Here is a 16,502-nt window from a genome sequence, read left to right as displayed (position 1 = left end):
AGTTCATAATAGCTATGGAGAAATCATCAAAGCAATTTTTGTAAACAGTGACCTGGCTACTTGTAGAGTATTTATTTACTTATTATATATTTTTTTATTAATATTTTTGATGGTCTGTATCAGAAGTGTACTCTGACTCCATTAAAAAGATAGCAAATTATTTACTTTTAAGATTATGGCTTAGATGATTATTCAGAGTTTATTATTATTTTATTTAATTATATCACCACTGCTCACCACAAAATCTTCCTATGAAACTCTGGCTACAAGTGACTTAATGTTCCAAGCTCCTGTAACAAGCAGAAACTCTCCTTGCCAAGAAGCCTGGTGGGTTTTTTTTTTTCTTTTCTTTTTTTTTTTTTTTAAGTTAATTGTACCACTTTTAGAGAGGAAGTCACTTAAATTTTATGCCTACCAGTTATGTCACTGATCCTGCAAGGATTTCAGGATGTCATTATAGAAGAGCTCCTACAAGTTATCAGAACTTCTTGAAAAAATGACAATTCTTTAAAGCTTCCACAAAACCTGAATATTTTAGGTGCCAAAGATTTCAGAGCAAGTTACAGTTTGTAAATAGAAGAAGGGCCATTTAAATTATGCAGTCCTTGACAGGGCTTATGAATACTGGTAATGGATGTAAGAAACAATCCCAATAGTATGAACAATCAGAAAAACATTTTTGTAAGGTTTATTTGAAAATCATTTCTGTTTTCTTATGCCTTCTGTTCTTTGATTCTCATAGAAAATATAATGCATCTTTGAATGCTGTTCTAGAAATTTGAACAGGCATTTATTTTCAGGTACTCTGTCTTTTCTTGCATGTAAAAATTGTACAGTTCTTATATCAAAAAAAGTAGAAAGTTGTAGGTTTGACCATTTTTATGTCAAAAAGGGAATACACAAAAATAGAGTTTTTAAAAAAATAAGAATATGTCTTCTGGGCGAATCACAAATATAATCACATGAAAGAATCACCTTCCTAAAATATTACATCTTATATCTTTATTCATATTAAAGAACAGAAGGTTATCCACATTTTAGCCTTGAAGGCAAAAAGTTCCTATTGCTTATTGCGCTCATAAGGTATTGGGGAAAAAACATATTTTAAGACAGCCCCTCTAACAGACTAATGAACTTCTTTTATAACGAAGCTTCTTCCATGTCTTTCTTCTTCCATGCTTTTCTCAAATTATAGCAGATGATACAGTTCCAAGTGGCTATAGACTTTAGCTGACAGGCTATACAAATCAATCTTTTTTTTCTTTCTTTCTTCCTTTTCTTTTTTTCTCCAATAAATTTTTGCCTAAAATACAGGACCATAGGTGTTCTTGCATAATATTTAATAATTTGGAGGTACCTTGAAAACTTGCATGATGTGGTAGGGAGACACCTTCTGAAAAAGAGAGTTTGGCCTTGGGAACTACCAGGGAAGATACTGAGAAATCAGCCTTTTAGGAAGGATCAAAAGTATGAAGTATATACCCAGTTTAATTGGAACTGATTAAAGTATTTTATTTCTACTTACATTCCAAATATCTGGTGCATTATGCAGTAGGATTTTTATGGAGTGATGTGCATCTGTCTGCTGACTGGTCCACAGAAGATAAATACTGACTATTGCAATTAGCGAATGGAATTGTATTTCAGTGCCCCTTTAGGTACTAGTATTTTAGAAGTGCAATGTTAGACGTTATTATCAGAATGGAAGAAAAAGTGTATGTTGAGATTCACATGCAGTCATCTGTATGTTAAAAGGCATTCATTATCAGCATTACTAGACCTCCTAAGTAGTTTTTTTTCCTTCTTTTTTAACTTTCCATACAGTTCAGTTTCTTTTGCTTTACGTAGTTTTTAGTACTCCCCGTTTTAGTACTTTCTTTCAGATTTCAGTTGACTGGTTAGGACTTTGATAGTATTTGAATAGGTGATGTGATGAGATACGACTCAAGAATGTGTGTCAGGTTTTACTTCAAACCACAGGCTCCTTTGAACACACTCGGCCCATCAGGCTACACTCCTGCCCATTCATTGAACAATATTGTGTTGTTACTCTCTTAGTTGCGCATTTTCTATTTCATTTTCTTCTTCAATACATTAGAAAAGTGTGTCTGGTCTCCTGATGGAAGAAATACATCAGTCTGTTCTCTGTTGGTGGTATTTTTGCTGGGGGAATCTCCACTAGTGAGTTCACTGAACCCAGCATTTGCTTAACTGTTGAATTGTGTTTCAGATTGAAAGAAGATTGAATCTTTGGGGAAAGGATTTTATGGAGGTGTATGTGTAGAAAAGTTTCCTTTTGACTAGAATACTCTTGAAAACTAGTCGTCAGACCAAACCAGGAAGCAAGACACAGAAGTTGCAGTTGAAGATATGATCAAAGGTGGCTGTAAATGAGCAGTCATTCATTCTTAGGTATGGAAAGGAAGAGAAACCAAAGCTGTTAGCTTTATAGGCCTCTTTCGGTGCAACCCACTCTTCCTGTCTGCTCAAGAAAAGGAAGTAAATTTTATGCAAGATGATCTTAAGCTGAAAAACGTTCTTCAGTCTTAATATGATTCAGTAGTATTTACTACAAGCTTGAACTGGATCAATAAAAAGATATCTTTCAGGTCCACTGATAAAATGAAAGATGGAAAATGTGAATCACCAGAACAACAAAGTAAACTTTGCAGTAGATTGAATATGCTGTCTTTGGTACATTATTTTGAGCAGCCTTTGCAGATATTTATTTCAACTGCCATTTGTTAATGCTAGCATAGAGATATAATCTTAACTGTAAGTAGTTATACTCCTTCATATCTTTTTTTTCTGGAGAAGCTACATAGTTAAAAAATTGCATCATGATTTTACATTAAGCTATGACATTAGATTATGACTGTAGATAAGTTAACCTTTTACTAAAATTAAGGTTGCAGTTCATTCTCTGAAGTTGTTATTATGAGCTGTTTGCAGATCTAGCCTTTGCCAATTCTTCATCTGTGTGTTTGAGGCCATTTTCAGATGTGCCTTTTTTTCTCTCCTATTAAAGAGAAGCACAAACTGTATAGGAGAATTTGACAAATGACAAAAGTGCTGTGGTCCTGGACTTCTCTGCTCTGGATCTTTTTGAATGCTCTTTTCTCCAGGCTTACAAGGAAACAAGTACTTCAGAAGCCTGCAGACTTTTATTCTTGCCTACACAGTTTGTCCTAAAATAAAACTTCACAAAGGTTTATTAAAAACTGCTGTGTAAATATACCTAGTCTTTTCATTTTATGTGGAGCAGAAAACAATTTTATATTTACAGTTTTAATATGAGTTTGCTTATAAAAAGTCCGACAATTTTTACTCAGCAAAATTACATTTGGCTCTAAGAGATCTTTGCCAGCCACTGGAAAGCAGACGATGAATATTAGCATCTTGTAAGAATTAGTGGAATATGCTTCATCTGCCTGTTGTGCGGAGTCATGCTCAACTTGGCAACGTTCCCGAGGCAAGAAAATTAAAAGCAGCTACTTTACTTTCCCTTGCTGAGTTGATGACGACTAGAATTGACCCATTGCTTATGTTATGAAACTGTTTTTGTTTTATTATTATATGGACAATATACCATCTGATCACTAGTCTGCGATGTCTTTTTTGGATTCAGTACAGTTAATACTACCTTCTATGCAATAAACTACATTGAGATGAGTAAAAGCTGTGCATAACTGTGTAGTGAACACCACATTTAAACAGGTAGCTGGGTTGTAATGGTAGCTTGATTGCCAGCTCCTCCAGGTAAGTATTATCATATTGTATCTTTGAAGAGCAATATATAGTAGAGTGGGTCACTTTGCTGTGTTGTGACTGAAAAGCATGTGTCTCGGTATCTTGCTTGCTACTTTAAGGTCCTGTTTTACCCAGTATCTTTGAGAAATACAGCCATCTTTTCTCTATCCTATCCAACATGTCATCTTTTGTAAGTATTCTTCTTGTATGTTGCTTTAATCTCCCCAGATCTCATCATTTTTTTGGAACTCTTAACAATTTCCTACTCACATCAAGCATTTATGAGTCCATGTAAAGAATAGTTGGTAGCTATAAGCAATGCTATTTTGCATTTCCCCAAAAAAATGAAACTGGGGAAATTTCCTGAGATGGAATTCCCATATTTCTCTGGGAAACTTTATTCAATCATGATGAAAGACAGAATTCTGAGCCTATGAAATTTTGGTCTGATTCAATCATTCTTATCACTTTTGTATTCTTACTGCATGAAAATGAGCAGAAATATTTTTCAAGTTATATCAGTTTAACAGTAGTAACCTCTCTACTTGGGAATTTACTGTGTTGTTATGATTAAGGCAGAATGAACAATTACATGATTTTTGGTTGCTGTACGTCAAGATGTATATAGCAATCTAGAAAGGATGGCATTCATTATAGATAATATTTTAGGAGGATGCCTATTAATTGTAAAGGAACTGTAATTCTGTGAGCTCATTTAACGTTATATAATGATTATATTGCCCATTCAACCTCTGTACTTAAAAATCTTATTTTCCTCAAAATATCTTATTCCCACTTGAATCAAGCAATACATGTTTCCTTTTGTTATTCCTTTTTACGCTGCTTTCTCAATATGATATACACCACATTTACTCTTTAAAGTTTCAGGTGTTGTCATTTTGACTGAGTCTAGCACAACCCTTTTAGTAACAGGAGCTCAATAAATTATTCATGTGTTATACTTCAGCAGCCCCATGTTCAGCCAACTATCTCAAAAGCTTTGAGGTAATGAATCAAACTTGGAGTCTGTGGTACACAATGTCCTCTGATATATTTCTACAGTTGTATATTCTACAGATATTTCTGCAGCTAGGCTTTTAATTTGATGGTATCATCTGATTAGCATTTTGAACCAACTTGAAGTGCTCTGTGCTGTATGAAACTTGTTTATAAATTAACTCACAGGATATCACACATGTCTTTGTGGAGCATTTGAGATTTTCTGAAAAGTAGAATAGCGAAGTCCTATAGTTTTACCTAAAAGTGTATATCAGAAAAAAAATCTCCACCTCTTTAAAATTTGTAAAACATTTTTGGGGGTGTTTGATGAAAAAATATTCAATTAAATTCAATTAAATTTTCTTTTCTTTCTCTTTTCTTATTTTTCCAAGATGTTTTTGCAACTAACATTGTAATAATAAAACTGCCAAGCCTTTAGGAGATCTCTTTTCCTCTTCAGACTATAACTTCTTTCTTCACATGACTCCCTCTTCCACTTAATTTTTACTAGCTACATTTAATAGGGAACATGCCTTTTCTAGGCAAAGAGCAAGCTCTTTGATTTAGCTGATAAATTACTTGATATATTTGTTTGACAAAGTTATTTTGACCAATACATGCTTGGCCAAGCATTTTATTGGAATATTTGTTAATCCACAGTAGGAAACCTTGAATGGAGAATAGTTCTGGATGATTCAGAGGGAAGCATAATGAAGAACAAAAGGTTACACCTGTGGAATAACTTGCCCATTGAAAGAGCTGTGTTGTTAACCTGTCTGTTAACAGCCTATTTTAAACTGTGTAGATAAATGACAGGAAAATTCTACTGTTTGGAAAATCTCTGTTTTATCATCTGATTGAATTTGTAACACCTTACTATTAGCTGGCTTCAAACCAAATGAATTATGGTTTATTTTGAAAAAATATATATATATATATATGTTTCAAAATCCCCATTAAACTTGCTGATTTTAATTTCATTAGATGACTGCTGGCCTTGTTAACTTAAGAGGGCAAATAGGAATACCCAGTCTAATTTTTATTTACACTAAATATATTTGAGACCATTTGGGCTAAGATACACAACTACTTTTAGGAAGTGCTTGCAGACTTCCTAAAGCTGTAGCTGAAGCAGGTTTGAGCACAAACAAGCAAATCCCTTCCCTGGAGGAACATAACAATTTGCAGAGGAAACTAAGAAGGAAGAGAATCAGGAACTGCTGCAGGTTGTAATTCCCTATTTTTTGTATCTAGGCGGTAGTGTGACTCAAGCCTGGAGATTCTGTGATTCTGACTGTGAAATCTGGCTTACTCTGGCTTGAGATTTTTGTTGTTGTTTTTGTTGTTAACTTAGTTAAGGAAGAACTTTTACCAAAAACGGGTGGGGAAACATTGCCTGCCTCTCCCTGTCTCTCCTTTTCATGCTGGTGTGTTGGTGCAGAAGCTGTAGAAAGAGGTTATGTTTGTGTCCTAGTTTGTCTTTTTGGCTTCCCCTCTCCTCAAATCCGGTACACTCTTCTTACTCATTTCCTCTCCAAAAGAAACAATTCCAAGCTTTCAACCTCTCCTTATATGGAAGCCTCTTCCATGCCACCAGTAATTTTTCTCATCTCTAGTTGTTCTTTATTACTGTGCCTCTTTTTAACTTGGTTTGACAGAAGCTGAACACAACATGACAAGTTGGGACTACTGGCATCACTATTTCTTCATATTATTTCCATCCCATTTGTTCATGTGCATGGGTGAAATGTTGGGTGAGGTTATTAAGCAAAACTTCAACTGTTATGTTCAGTGGAGTCGTAACATTTAACATTTTGCTTGTGTTTTTTTCCACCTTCAGATCTACTTGGTCAAACACTGGTGATTTCTCTGTTATATCAATCTTTATTGCTGTATTATGTTTAAAAAATAAAAATTTTATAGCAATAATTCATTTATTTGTTTCAGTTTATGCCATCTTATGCTATTCATGTGCAAATTGTCATTTTACTTTGCAATGTTGGGTTCTGTTCTCCATTTTCTAATCTTATTTTAGAACAGATTAAACTGGGTCTTAAAATACACAGTGGTTATATGCAGTTTTGCTTCTTTTCCTTGTCTGTGATGGTCCAGCATCAAAGATTTGAGACCAGCAGGAAGATTATGTATATGTAAGAGGTATTATCCAGGCAGCCATTAAAACATGTTCTCAAATTAGGACTGTTAGGTACATGCTTATGTGGTTTTTTTTTTTTTTTTTTTTTTTTTTTTCAAATGAACTGTGGAATACCTCTTTTAATATCATGTAGAAAAGTGTGTGCATGTGTGTATGTATATATGTATATAAAATATGCTTATGAATTCTTATTTTGAAACAGGTCAAAACAGTTAAAAATCATTTACATTAAAGGGTACTAAAGAGACTATTTATTGTATATAGGGCTTTATTAGCATTTCTGGTAGAAGATTTTACTTTTTATTCCATGATATTTCTACTCTTATCCATCAGCATTATCCACCATGTAACAACTGTTTTCTCTACTTTTTATGGAACAAATTTGCGGGAGTTATACACTTGCTATTAATTCTCCTGGGGAACATCATCTTTCTGAGATGCATATTTCTGGCTGCGAGCAGGTTGTCTATCATCTGATTTTTAAGAAGCCTTGGAGAAAACCTCTGAGTTACAAAACAGAAGAAAAAAGGTGTAGGAAGACCTGTGGTGTTTACTTCATGATATTAATTTAGATCAATATGAACACAGAAAAGGAGAAAGGCTGGATTCTTTATTTTATCTTACACTTATTCTTTATAGTCTGGGTTGATTTTGAACACTGCTTAAGTGGCTTCAGTAAACTTGAGCGTTATTTCATTTTGTTTTCCCATGCTAAATTATTATCTCTAAAGTGTAATTTTATGATTAACCAAACCTGAACGCATGAACTAACATATTGCTGAATTTTCCCCAGGGTGAAAAACAGGTAAATTGGTAATGAAGCTGTGCAAAGATTTCAGATGAATGAAATGAATGTACTGTGCTCTACACTTAGTGGATTTAAACTTGTCTAATCATTCTTAGATTAGTAGAAGCATATTAAAAATGAACTTTAGAAGTACAGAAGGTAAAGATGAATCAAGCACATTGACTCCTAAATATTAATCTCTTATTAAAACTCCCCATTAATTAAACCTAAGATAACATTGGGCAAAGGATTCCAAAATGTTTTCCAGCTTCTGAGTTAAAACTCAGCTTAAAGCTTAAATCCCACATTGTAGGTAAGATGGTATCAACAACCCGTAGTGGATGGGCACATGAGAGTTTATTTACGAGCTAGCAGGCTTAGTGCTTTTCCCTGGTTGATGATCTGACGCCTGCCCAGCTGCTCCCCATCTCCAGGAGCTCCCACCTCCCGGCTCTCTCCTCCACGCAGGGGCTCCACCACCTGCTCTCCAGACACCTTCCTCTTTTCGAGACCCCTGGGGAGCCCTTAGGTTTGGCCCTCCCTGCTTTCCTCCAAATCCCCAGACTCCTCCTCTTAGGCAGTCGTTGTGCTGAAGTGCAACGCCTGACCAGCCTCCGAAGGTGCTGGTGGGTGGTTGCGTCTCTGCCCTTGGATGACTCAGGAGGTGCCACTTCTGTTTGGCTGGGTGTGAGCAAAGCTCACAGCAGCCCGTACCGGTTTTGCAAGCAAGCAGCAGGCTTCTGCTTGAGCAGTTCACAAGTTCAGTTTAGATATTCACTCCCTTCCACGTACACATAATTACCTTACACCTGTTAGCATTCATAATTTAAGCTGTTTGTCAACTGGGGACAAAGCAATCATAAAAAAGAAGAAAAAATTCATTGAAAATGAAGGATGCTCCTGCAGGGAAAATTTAGAGTGCTGAACTATTCATGTAAATGTGTAGAAGATTCATTAGATACAAATTTTCCTTATCTCAAAGCAGAGCAAATAAGATTTAAAGAAACAAGACAAGTGTTTTTAATGCTGTGTTTGTCTTGCTTTTAGAAAGTCATAATTTCTATGCGCATATAATTTCTATTATGTATATATATACACACACATATGTATATATACACTCATACATTGTAAGACATTTCAATGGAAAAAGTAAAATCTGTACAATTGCACGTGTATGCATATAATCCCTGCTGCAAGAACTTCAAATTCACTGTTTCAGGTAGTTCGATTTTAGCCTCCTTATAACTTCATTAATGCTATTACTGCTAAAATCGTGGTATTTATTTAATATCCTATTTGTTTGTAATGCAAATTAAAGACAAGATTTAATAAGTGATTTCTAATGCATTGTTTTACCTTATGTAGTAGAAACAATTGCTCTTACGGGAGCATGAATCACGATAACCCATTAAATAACTTGCAGGGCAACCAGATGGTTCAATGACAGCATTAATGGAAAAGATGTCAATTATTCCTCTGCCATTTGGGGTGAGGGGGAGGAGGGAAGAGGAACAGTGCAACAAAAGCTGGGCTGAGAGAGTGCTCAACAACAAAACACCTCCCAGCTTCAGATGAAATTGAATTTAGGACGCAGGAAGAGAGCCAAAGGCTCAAATCCCTAAGGCAAAAATGCTTATGATGCAAAACCACTTCAGATTTGTTTCCACAAAGATACTGATACTTACCTTTTTTTTTTTTAATGATCCTTAATATAAAGATATATTAAGTTATTGTAAATCCATTATCTAAATTAAGTTAAAGTTAATGCTGTTTTTAAGTTTAGTTTTTTTATTGCACTGTCTCCTCTATTTGAAATTACCCAGTATATCCATACAAAACTCACCAGTTTTCAAATGGAGTAAACATTCTTTTTTTTTGTAAAAAGAATTCAAAATACATGTAGAGGTAAGTCTTTGAGAAAATAGGAAAGAAATGCCTGTTTAAATCTTTTGCTAGGTTGTATGTATTTTACCATATAGCTCTTTTAAGGCTTGCTTTGATTATTTGTATACTACAAAAACAACCTCAGAAGTGGATTTTTGAGGAGCAAGCTTGTTTTTTTTTTTCTTTTTTTTTTTTTTTTAATAAAATAGCAGTATCTGCTATAAAAATTCCTGGCTGTAGTATCTGAGAGTTTTCTAATATTTTCTTTTCTTCTCCCTTGAGGGGAAACACATGCTGAGCATCTTGTTTTAGTATGATTTTATTTTGTTTCTGTGTTTGCTATGTGCAAATTTAAACCAGAGAGGCAAGAACAAAGCACTGCACCTTGCATTTGTGTTGGATGCTAATGGGGCAGCTTGTTCCAGTTTTGCTGCTTGTCCTTAAGAAAGTTGTCTCCTAGATCCACAGCCACGTCTTATAGATAATTTTGTTGCATATAGATGTAGAGGACACTGCACTGTTGAATGCAGTCCTTCCTATAGCTTAAAGGTGCATGTTCTGAGAACAGGCTGGAATCAGAAATCTTCAATGGAAATGCTGGGCTCTGAACTTAATTTGTAACTCTGAAAGAAATGGCTATGGAGTAGAAAGCTTGGCGGTGTGTTCATAGCAGCCTGTATTGCTAAAGAGATCTGTTGTAGCATGCAGTATGGCTAAATTTCCCCGAATCCTTCAGACATGTCTAGATATATCGCAGTATAGACCAGGGGAGAGGAGAGGAAGATGTGAACAATTGCCCCCAAAATGATACTTGGTAATCTCTAGAGAACAGGCGATGACAGAAAACAACCTTTTTAGTTGCCTCTGTATGAGACCATATGGAGAATCCAGGCTCCTAAGCTATGGACTGAGCAGTGTAAATGTTTGTGTATAGTTTCCATACACACAGATTACAGTATGGCTGTAAACTCTTGAAAATGCTTTCTTTGCCCATCTCCAGTCCCTCATTTGGTTTAGATCCACTATGATTTTCATCCAGAATTTGATCTCATCCAGTGGCAGGACAAGCACCGGAGGAGTGCTATTCATCAAATAACATTTATTTTATAGTTTACAGCAGTGCCAAAGTAGCTTGCAAGAGATAGCTCTTGCAACTGTTTCAATAGTTGCAAGCACATATCACAAATGTCTGGTGTGTAATAACAGGCCTTCTTTTCACACAGTTGTTAGTGTTTTAAGAAGACTTTAGGAAGTGTCTGTATACAGAGGCAGCTCGTGCCATGGTCTTCTCTGGCACTTCTCTAGGGCCAGACAGTTTCTGTGTTTGTGTCTGTGTACATTTGTGCACAGTGTCAGTCCGAGAGGGATGCTGTCTTTGAATACGTTTCAGACGCTATCTGATTAATAGCATGTGATGTAAATGACAAACTTATGCATGAATTATGAGCAAAGACATCAGCTGGTCAGGACAGAGTACATCATTCATAAGGCATCAGGAGATTAGTAGCTTTGTTTTGAATTTATTTAAAAGAAAATTATGCAAGTGTGCTGCAAGTTTTTAAAGGCAGCTTACTTTTTTCTAATGGTCTTGCAGTGTTTTATGTTTAATATGTAATGCAACATATACACAGTTTAAAGTTCATTGTGTCTTTTTACAGCGTATTCTACTTGAATAAAGAAGAAAGTTGTAATAATAATTAGCATAGGGTGTTTTGTTTAGTTTTGTGATCACATAACACAAAAATGAAGGCTATTCCCTATATTACTGATTTTCTTCACTTTGGAATGGTCTTGTTGTTGTAGCTTCTGCTACGTTTGAAGACTTTCAAATCCGGCCACATGCTCTTTTTGTTCATTCTTACCGGGCACCAGCTTTTTGTGACCACTGTGGAGAAATGCTGTGGGGACTGGTGCGGCAAGGCCTCAAATGTGAAGGTAAGTGGCAGTGAGATGAACTGTCAAGCTCAGGAAGAGCCCGGACTCTTCCATTTATGTAGGTTGTCTCTGATTCTGCTTTTAAATTTCTTGGGCATGACTTTTCCATAGGTAATAGTAAGAACTAACTAAATAACTAATTGGGTAAAGATTCAACTGCTCTGAGTTATTGCTCCGTAACTTGAAGTCTAAAAAAAGATAACCTTTCCTTAAAAATACATACAGGCTATCTGAGCTTTATTTATGCTTCTCTTACCTGAGACTATTTTCTATATCTAATTTTATATCAGTTTTAGTTAATTAAACTGAAATAGCAATAGGAGATTGTACTAGAGATCTTCTTTTCTCCCTTGGCCCTGCCAGACTGTGTCCATTTTCAGTGTCAGGCTTCTCTTTTACCACCCCCATACTGTCCACAGGACTGTTTTAGGATTTTAGAACACAGATTTTTGGAGAATCAAAGAATAAACTCTGGATACAGGTACTAACATTATTTTCCTATTATTTTCCTAAAAATCTGTAGAACTTGGGAGCTAAGCAACAAAGTTGAGGGGAAAATTTCAGCAAAAGTAAAGGTGTCATTTTTGTTCACTGGAAAAATATTCTTTTCCCCTTTTTTTTTTTTTTTCCTCCTCTGTAGTAAACTGTAATCAGATGGTTTTAAATTTCTCTTTTCAGGATGTGGTCTAAATTACCATAAGAGATGTGCTTTTAAAATCCCTAACAACTGCAGTGGTGTACGTAAAAGGCGCCTGTCGAATGTCTCCTTAACAGGACTCAGCAGCATTCGGACAGTTTCTGCAGAGCCTTCGCCTAGCACGTCAGAGGAAGCTCTTCTGGTATGAAAATCTCTGTTACTAAGGCAGTGGATGTTGCTGTTGAGAGTCAATGACATTTAATGCTATAGGAGCTGATTTTGCTTGTTACAGACTACAGATGAGGCTGGGATGTAAATTATTAAGCTTTGAACCATGATATGGTTCATTATTTTAAGTCCATTTATTTAGAGTATTTTTAGAGAATGTTTTGGGTTCTTTGCATTCAGAAGGAAGGATGAGGAATCTCCACTAACTGACCTTTGTGGCAAATGTTGTATATATGTTAGTTATGTGTATGTCTGTATATATGTGTGCATATGTAGAGATACAGAGTGTACGCATCTGTGCATATATCATATACTTGTATGTACTCTTAAGTAGCCTATGCAGTTTTCCATCCTGAAAACAATCTGAGAACACTGCTTATTAACTGGAATAAGTTAGATATTTATGGACTTTTTAATCTTCTAATCTTTGAAATATTTGTTCTTCATGGCGATAATATACTTGAATAGTTAAGAATTTATGCTGTGTGTACGGAAATGAATACACCCCTAAGTGAAATTTTTGAAAACTTCAAGGTACAGAAGAGAGGAAAAATTTTATAACCGTACACAATAATTATCCTGTTTTCCTCTCAATTAGAATATTACACTTATTAAACTTGACATACTAAAAGGACAGTACTGCAAATGATGCAGACCTGGTGTCACATGCAGTACCATCTATGAACCATAATTATGTACTTATGCTACTGATTATCATTAACCTAAAGCTACTTGGAAATTAAGGTTAACATTATGAATCTGTATTTTTAATTGAAAAGCTGCATAAAAGGAGTGCTTAAGTTGTGCAAAAAGCATAGCAGTAAATCTTCAGAGATTATTCATAATTCACAGAAGCTTATTTTGCAAAGACTGATACAAAACCAGGCCAATACAAAACAAAATTATGAGGAGGCCTGGCTGTCGTTCGGAATTGTTTCTGACATTGTGGTTAAAAGTACCACATGAGAGAGCCTTAACATACTCTGTATTAAATGGGCACAGCATCCTGTACAGTTTCAAGATAACAAAAAAATCTGAGTTTGAAAACCTTTTTAACTTTAGAAATCTACTGATAGCTTATATATTCTTTATATTAAATACATGTTTTGCAAAGGGACATATTTTGAGGTGGCTTTTACATTTAATAAAATTACCATTGCAAGTTTACCATCGAAATTACCATGGAAGAAATATAGTAAGCTTCATACATACTGCAGACAGTGCTTCTCTAAGAAGTCACAACCGTCACTGTACCCGAGCTGATGACAGAGAGTCTCAGGCATGTGCGCTTGCGCACGCACACGCAGTAGTGCACATGCGCATGCTCGCAGAGAAAGCAACTTTGTTTACAGAAAGCCCCAGGCTTAAGCCTTGAAAAGTTAAACAGATAGCTTTCAGATTTCACCTTTCTTTCTGGAAATCCTGATATCATTTACCAATTTTTCAGAAGTGATCTCAGATATGGCTTGTACCTGTTTTCTTTTTATTTTGTTTGTTTGTCTTCTTGCATTGACTAGTTTTCTTTTTTTTCTTTTTTTTTCTCCTCCTTTTTTCTTTTTAAGTGTGTGTATGCTTTGTCAGGTCTCATATATCAAATCTGTCCTTTGGACTCCATTCTTCTGCAGTGCTCCCAGGCTAAGTTTTATTGCAGTTCATACTGTGCTATCAATCAGAGCATGCACTTTGGAATGTGTTTCAGTCTTCTAGCGCCTGTGTGAATACACCGAGAGACATCATCCTTGTCCACCAAACTGCATCACTCATTGTTATTGTTTTTATTGGCATGGCACTTTCCTGAGTCACTGATAACAGAGCATAACTGCTGTGTGGGGTCACCGAATTAAATCGAAGATCTGCCACTTATTCAAATATGACTAACACAATGTTGTTTTTAGCTCTATTTACTCTGTAGAGTCAGAGCATTTGAGAAATAATGAATTCCTGCAGACTTTTCATAGCTGGCATTGTTAACAGAGTTATGGTTTTGTGGTCGTTATTGTTGACCTTGTGTGAACCAGAAAGAAGCTACCTTTTGCTTGCAGTGTTAAATTTGGCCTGCATGTCTGGCTGCTGGAAAAAGAGAGTATCTTTCTACTTTGAACTCGCAGCATTTGAGAGAGGGCAATGTGGAATCCTGAAAATGGTACTTTAGTTGTCCTTTCACAGGGAACTGCCACATACAGACATAGCTTCAGTTAGGTATAAATATGTCTGCATTAGTCAATAAAGTATTTCATTTGAGCTGAAAATTGACTGGAGGCTGTGTTAAAGGCAGCTATAAAACCTTTAAGACCCAAAGAAAAAAATATATTTTTCCCCTTCTTAACTGTTAGTAGTATAGAATTCATCCAAGAAAAATGCTAAAGGTATGAAATACTAGGTGCATGCCAGGTAATCCAAATTTCTACCTTTCGTAGCTCAAATGCAGTTCTTTTACATTCTGTAACATAGAATGAATTTATGAAATAATAGCTCATTCATGCTTGCTCCTAAAGTAACATTATTTTCTGTCTTTTTTTTTCTTATTTCTTTGTTCTTTTTCTTCTTTCCAACTTCCTGTCTCAGTCTCCTCTCAGTCCTGGCTATGAGGTATGTACTAAATTTACTGTCCATCGTATTGTGAAGAACATCCTGTTCCGTTGATTCTCATTTAGCTTCAATGTGAAAAAAAAGCAGGAATTTATTTGGATTCGTATTTTATGACCTTCAGAACTCAAGGGCATGTGTTTTATTTTTCCTTTAGAAAGAGTATATCTGGTGTATAACTCCAAATAAAGTCCAGATTTCAAAATGAAGGTCATAATTCTGCCTACATTAAACAGAAAAATTAGCTGAAGTCGCTTAAATTAAAAATGTGTTGATACAGAAGTGGCACTTTAATTTCTTAGGCATGGTAGGTATCATTGCTCTGACCGTTGTCCTTTTTTATTGGTGCTTGCACACCAATAAAATGGAGAATTTCAATTTCACTTTCAGAACACTGGGAATTTACTGAAGTACGACAGAATATAAACATTTTCTGTTGTTGAACAAGTTCTGACCTTTCAGCACTCTCTAGCGATAAATTTATGTCATAATGCAGTGAGTAGTTATTTTTAAAAATACAGTTGAATTCAATAAAATCAGTCAAGGATTCTGTAATTCATTCAAAGCAAAAAAAAATAGTGTATAGCCAAGTTATAACTATAAAAAGTAACAAATCTATCTTAAAGAGAAAAAAGTATTTCTGTTTTTTTTATATATATATAAGGGATACTAGGATGAAGGTAGTATCCTCTTTGAGCTATATATAAAAGGTGACTGAAATAATTATTTTGAGTTAAAAGGTATATATGTGAGAAAGTATTAGATATTATATTAACTTTTCAGCTAATCCAAGAAGTTAGCAAGAAGATGGTAAACAACTCAAACTTTTCCTGCAGTTCTGTATGTGTCGTGTGGTGAGTGTGTGTGTGTGGTAAATGCAGCTTTCCCTGAAAAGTTTTATTGGTATTTGATTTTTCAGCTTGGAAGAGAAGAGATGCTTGTCCTCAAATAATTACCAAGTGTACTTAGATTTTCTATTATATTCATAAGACAGACATTCGAATCATGGGATAGCTCTGAACTATTACAGACCTTCCCTTTCTCCCCTGCTGGCACGTCACCAGTTGCTTTGAATCTAGGTGTAGATCTAGCTGTTGAATACACTAAGTGCTCTAAGCCCCAAAGAGTCAAAAAGGATCTAGAACCCACTTCTTCTAGATGTCACGTCACTGGCTTCCAGTCCTTTACATAAGTCTCCACAGCTTCAGCTGAGATGCTCTGGTGCTGTGGCGGTAAGAATTCTTTAGAATGCTATGCCTAAGTAAACATACACTCAAAGCTCTGTTCATAGTTTGCGAGTACTAACACGAACGTTTGCACGTATCTTAAAAAAAAAAAAAAAAAAAAAAAAAACCATTTTATTTTCCCTGCCTCTCTGAAATATCCTTCCTGTTGGCATTGGGTCTTCTGAAATGGTAAAAGAACCTTATGTTTGTATTCTGAGTAGGCCTTCAATAAGCCTTCAAAGCAATCTATTTTCTATACGTCTTCAGGGATGCTTTCCCTTTTAACACATAACTTTAATTTTCTGCCCTGATAAA

At 35.4% G+C, this 16,502-nt stretch overlaps 1 protein-coding gene across 1 annotated transcript in view; it reads left to right on the top strand.

Annotated features, from left to right (window-relative positions):
- PRKD1 (protein kinase D1) overlaps nucleotides 1–16,502 on the top strand; it is a 114,126-nt gene that overhangs the window by 61,051 nt on the left and 36,573 nt on the right. Inside the window, exons 3-4 of the mRNA XM_088529200.1 lie at nucleotides 11,379–11,510; nucleotides 12,189–12,349. Of these exons, the coding sequence (XP_088385326.1) occupies nucleotides 11,379–11,510; nucleotides 12,189–12,349 (293 nt within the window). The remainder of the gene's footprint in view (nucleotides 1–11,378; nucleotides 11,511–12,188; nucleotides 12,350–16,502) is intronic.

Source organism: Tinamus guttatus, unplaced genomic scaffold (assembly GCF_059628265.1).
Source record: "Tinamus guttatus ecotype Peru unplaced genomic scaffold, ASM5962826v1 Tinamus_guttatus_pri_ptg000327l, whole genome shotgun sequence".
Lineage (NCBI taxonomy): Eukaryota > Metazoa > Chordata > Aves > Tinamiformes > Tinamidae > Tinamus > Tinamus guttatus.
The sequence above is the reverse complement of the archived record's forward strand: the minus strand, read 5'-3'. Positions and strand labels throughout refer to the sequence as shown.